The following is a 4,595-nucleotide window of genomic DNA, read 5'->3' as shown; positions in this document are numbered from 1 at the left end:
CCTCCCGACGGCCGACGGAGTCCCAGTTGCCGTGGCTCGCCCGGCCTCATTAACCCGCGTCCCCACTTTTCCCCGGGCCACCGGCTCCCCCGCCCTGGGCGGGTACCGCGAGAGCTCTCTCCACCCTCTACCTTCTGCGAAGAGCTGGACGGGACCCGACACGCCCACGCCCCTTAAGTCCTGGTCCTGGGGTGGACTCGGGAGCCCCGCCTCCGACAGTGGTCTCGGTGCAGACCCAGTGCCCCCACCGCACCACTCGCAGTCTTCTGACCGGAGACCCGGGTTTACCCGTCCCTCCCGCGCCCGCGAGGTGGGCGCTTGGGAACTGCTGAGTAACCCATCGCCACCTCTCCCCGCCCGCTCTTAAGCTCCCGGGGCCGGGCGGCTGTCACAGTCCTCCCTCAGACAGTTCCGGCCCTCGGCCTGGCTCCCCGGAGGCTGGGCAAGCAAGACCGCGGATTTGCCGGGACTGCTGGGGTGACCCGCGCTCTCCAGGCCGGTAGCTTGCAGCAGTTGCGGCTCCTGGCCACTAGGTGTCAGCCTGCCCTCACTGTGGCGCGGGCTCCCTCTCCCGCCTCCTAGCGAGGCGGCTGCTTTCGGGGGAAGTTTAGGTAAACTGGGCGAAAGGAGGAGTCGCTGAGAGCTAGCGAGGGAAGTGAAGCGGGGGTGAGGGCGGGGAGGGAGGAGAGGGTGGTAATAGAAGAGGGGAGGGAAGAAGTGAGGGAGGAGAAAGGTGCTGCGGGAGGGAGGAAAAAGCCAAAAACCTGAGGCGCAAGGACCCACGGACCAAGCCGTTTGAGTGTTTTCCTCCCCTATGGCTCCAAGGTTACACATTAACCCCTGTGGGACTCCTAGGTTAATCAAGGCGCAGTCGGTTTCTAGGTGAGAGCACTGGTGTCCCGGGTGAGCGGCTTTCCCGCCCCTCCCCTTGGCTCACAGAGCTGCTCTGTCCGCCGGCCGACACCGGCCTGAGCCAGCGCCCATCAGCAGTCCTTCCACGTGGGCGGGTTTGGGTACCCTTGCGAAGGCCGGGGCAGGGTTTCTTTCTTTCTTTTTTTTTTTTTTTGAGATGGAGCCTCACTCTGTCGCCCAGGCTGGAGTGCAGTGGCACGATCTCGGCTCACTGCAACCTCCGCCTCCCAGATTCAAGCGATTCTCCTGCCTCACCCTCCCGAGTAGCTGGGATTACAGGCGAGCGCGACCATGTCCAACTTTTTGTATTTTTAGTAGAGATGAAGTTTTACCATGTTGGCCAGGGTGGTCTCAAACGCTTGACCTCAGGTGATCTGCCCGCCTCGGCCTCCCAAAGTGCTGGAATTACAGGCGTGAGCCACCTCGCCTGGCCGAATACTGAGTTTTTATAGAGCTCCAGCAGAGCAGGAGCCCGGGAGAACCTGGAATTAACCTCACTTCCGGTAAAGAGCCTAGTTAGTCACACTAACCAGCCCTCTGCCTCTAGGCTTTGTCTTGAGCTCATTTCGGCGAAACCGCGGTCTTTCCTTTTCCCCTTGATGCTTTCAGGTAGTGATTCACTTCCGCCCCCATCTTCCCCCATGGGGTTCACCCTAGATGAGCACTGAGGGCAGATTACCCTCCTGCAGTGCGTGTGTATGAAAAGCGAGTTGAGAGTCCTGACCAGCGCGGTGCTCACTAGTCGGGACGGCCTGAGACCGTGTAATGTCCTCCCCAGGTGAATCAACTTGCACAACTTGGGATTTCCCTCGTCCCTCCCTAGGCAAACACGAAACTAACTCTGCTGCCTTCTCCCAGGAGCTCTGGCCTCGGTCGTTTTGGTTGTGTTTATCGTTTGTGTGCCAAGGAGAACCCGATTTCTCCTGAAATAGCGTCACTCGTGGGCAAGAAGGGGGTCGATCCTCTCTTCCCACCCCCGCCCGGCCTGTGGGGTGCAACTCTCAGGAACGCGACATCCTTTTAGTCTAGCAAGCTTTACAAGGGCTGGGTATATGCTTGGGAGGGGCGGGTACCGTGCCCGCCATTGCGGGGCGCGCCCTATTTTCTTGCCCTATCCCTTGGACACTGCGTGGGGCAGGGTCGTGAGGGGAAAGGTGACGGCGTGTCGCAGCGGCAGGTGTGTGGTGCAGGCCCACAAATACGGACGCGTGGCGAAACCCACACCTAGCGCGCTGGCTCCGCCCCGCAAGCCGCTCGCCGTGAAGGGGCGGGGCCCAGAGTGGCTGGGTCCGCGCACGCGCCGCGTGGGAGACGGAAGTGAAACGCTAAGAAATGAGATGGAGAAGTACGAGCGGATCCGAGTGGTGGGGAGAGGTGCCTTCGGGTGAGCCAGGGCTCTGGGGGAGGAAACTGCTAAAGGATAGGGAAAATAAGCCCCAATTCTGCCCGCGAAGTCGCCGCCCGCCTAGACCCGCCCCAAGGCGTGTGAGCTACTCTGGGAAGCTCCGCCCAAGCTTCCGGTCCCTATCCCGCGGGGAGACTCCGCCTCTACGTGGGCCACGCCCCTGACAAGCCCATTGGCCCGCCCACTGAGTTCTGTTCGCTTCTTTATTCATTGGTTTTACAAATACTGAGTGCCAGCTATGTATGTCAGGCTTTGGGCCCTGGGTATGCAGTTAGAACCGAAACAGGCGTGGTCTTTTCCCTCTTGGAACTTACTGACTATGGGAAAGTTATACAATAAACAAAACATTATGAATTAAGAAGTTATAGCAGTGGCCGGGCGCGGTGGCTCAAGCCTGTAATCCCAGCACTTTGGGAGGCCGAGACGGGCGGATCACGAGGTCAGGAGATCGAGACTATCCTGGCTAACACGGTGAAACCCCGTCTCTACTAAAAAAAAATACAAAAAACTAGCCGGGTGAGGTGGCGGGCGCCTGTAGTCCCAGCTACTCGGGAGGCTGAGGCAGGAGAATGGCGGGAACCCGGGAGGCGGAGCTTGCAGTGAGCTGAGACCGGGCCACAGCACTCCAGCCTGGGCGACAGAGCGAGACTCCGTCTCAAAAAAAAAAAAAAAAAAAAAAAAAAAAAAGAAGTTATAGCAGTTATGAAGGGTTATTAGCAGGTTGTGAGGCTAGAGTACATTACCAGGGAGAATACTTATATGAGATGGTCAAGGAAGAATTCTCTGAGAAGGGAGATTGATTGATTGATTGATTTTTGAGACAGAGTCTCCCTCCCTCTGTCGCCAGATTGGAGTGCAGTGACGTGATCTCGGCTCACTGCAACCTCTGCCCCCCCGGTTCAAGCGATTCTCCTGCCTCAGCCTCCCGAGTAGCTGGGACTACAGGCACGCACCACCATGCCCAGCTAATTTTTTTTGCATTTTTAGTAGAGACGGGGTTTCGCCATGTTGGCCAGGCTGGTCTCAAATTGCTAACCTCAGGTGATCCGTCCGCCCCAGCCTCCCAAAGTGCTGGCATTACAGGCGTGAGTCACCGCGCCAGGCCAGAAGTGAGATTTAAGGCCAAGACTTGAGGAATGAGAACCAGTAGTCTGAAAGTGAAGTGAGAGCTTTTCAGGCAAAGGAAATAGCATATGTGAAATTTCTCACATGGGAAAACAAAGCATTGAAGAAACTGAGAAAAAGACTAGCATAGTTGGAATGTAGTGGGCAAGATAGAGAATGGTATGAAATGTAATTGTCGAGGGCGGGGACTAGATTATGACCTGACAACCTGAGGTAAAAGGGTTCATTTGCCACAAAGGGTTTTGTTTTGTTTTTGTTTTTGAGACGGAGACTTGCACTGTCGCTCAGACTAGAGTTCAGTGGCACGATCTCAGTTCACTGCAACCTCCCCCGCCCAGGTTCAAGCAATTCTTCTGCCTCAGCCTCCCGAGCAGCTGTGACTACAGGCGCCCGCCACCATGCCTGGCTAATTTTTTTTGTAGTTTTTAGTAGAGACAGAGTTTCACTATGTTAGCCAGGATGGTCTCGATCTCCTGACCTAGTGATCTGCCCGCCTCAGCCTCCGAAAGTGCTGGGATTACAGGTGTGAGCCACCGTGCCCGGCCCCAGTTTTCAGGGTTTTTTTTTGTTTTTTTTTTTTGTTTTTGAGACGGAGTCTTGCTCTGTCACCTAGGCTGGAGGGCAGTGGGGCAATCTAGGCTCACTGCAAGCTCCGCCTCCCAGGTTCTCGCCATTCTACTGCCTCAGTCTTCCGAGTAGCTGGGACTACAGGCGCCTGCCACCACGCCTGGCTAATTTTTTGTATTTTTAGTAGAGAGGGGGTTTCACCATGTTAGTCAGGATGGTAAGATTTTTAAATTACATTCTGGGACTGGGCATGGTGGCTCATGCCTATAATCCCAGCATTTTGGGAGGCCGAGGCGGGAGGATGTCTTGAGGCCACAAGTTCAAGACCAACCTGGCCAACATAGTGAGACTCCATATCTATTATAAAAAGAAAAAGAAATAAATAAAAAATAAATGTCATTCTGGTTGCCATGTAGAATTTAGATTTGAGGGTGACAGGAATGAAAGGGACCATTTTGGAGAGTTGTACAGTATTTTAGGCAAGAAATTATGATGAGGCCGGGCGCGGTGGCTCAAGCCTGTAATCCCAGCACTTTGGGAGGCCGAGACGGGCAGATCACGAGGTCAGGAGATCGAGACTATCCTG

The 4,595-nt window shown here is 55.7% G+C and overlaps 2 protein-coding genes across 2 annotated transcripts in view; one reads left to right on the top strand and one right to left on the bottom strand.

Moving 5' to 3' along the window:
* TLCD1 (TLC domain containing 1) overlaps nt 1-465 on the bottom strand; it is a 2,792-nt gene extending 2,327 nt beyond the window's left edge. The window contains exon 1 of the mRNA XM_011997502.1: nt 289-465. Within this exon, the coding sequence (XP_011852892.1) occupies nt 289-341 (53 nt within the window). The 5' untranslated portion in view covers nt 342-465. The remainder of the gene's footprint in view (nt 1-288) is intronic.
* Nucleotides 466-2,221: 1,756 nt separating this feature from the next.
* The window catches only part of NEK8 (NIMA-related kinase 8), an 11,281-nt gene continuing 8,907 nt past the window's right edge, over nt 2,222-4,595 (top strand). The window contains exon 1 of the mRNA XM_011997503.1: nt 2,222-2,296. Coding sequence (XP_011852893.1) covers nt 2,250-2,296 — 47 coding nt within the window. The 5' untranslated portion in view covers nt 2,222-2,249. The remainder of the gene's footprint in view (nt 2,297-4,595) is intronic.

Source organism: Mandrillus leucophaeus, unplaced genomic scaffold (genome assembly GCF_000951045.1).
Source record: "Mandrillus leucophaeus isolate KB7577 unplaced genomic scaffold, Mleu.le_1.0 Scaffold541, whole genome shotgun sequence".
Classification (NCBI taxonomy): domain Eukaryota; kingdom Metazoa; phylum Chordata; class Mammalia; order Primates; family Cercopithecidae; genus Mandrillus; species Mandrillus leucophaeus.
The sequence above is the reverse complement of the archived record's forward strand: the minus strand, read 5'-3'. Positions and strand labels throughout refer to the sequence as shown.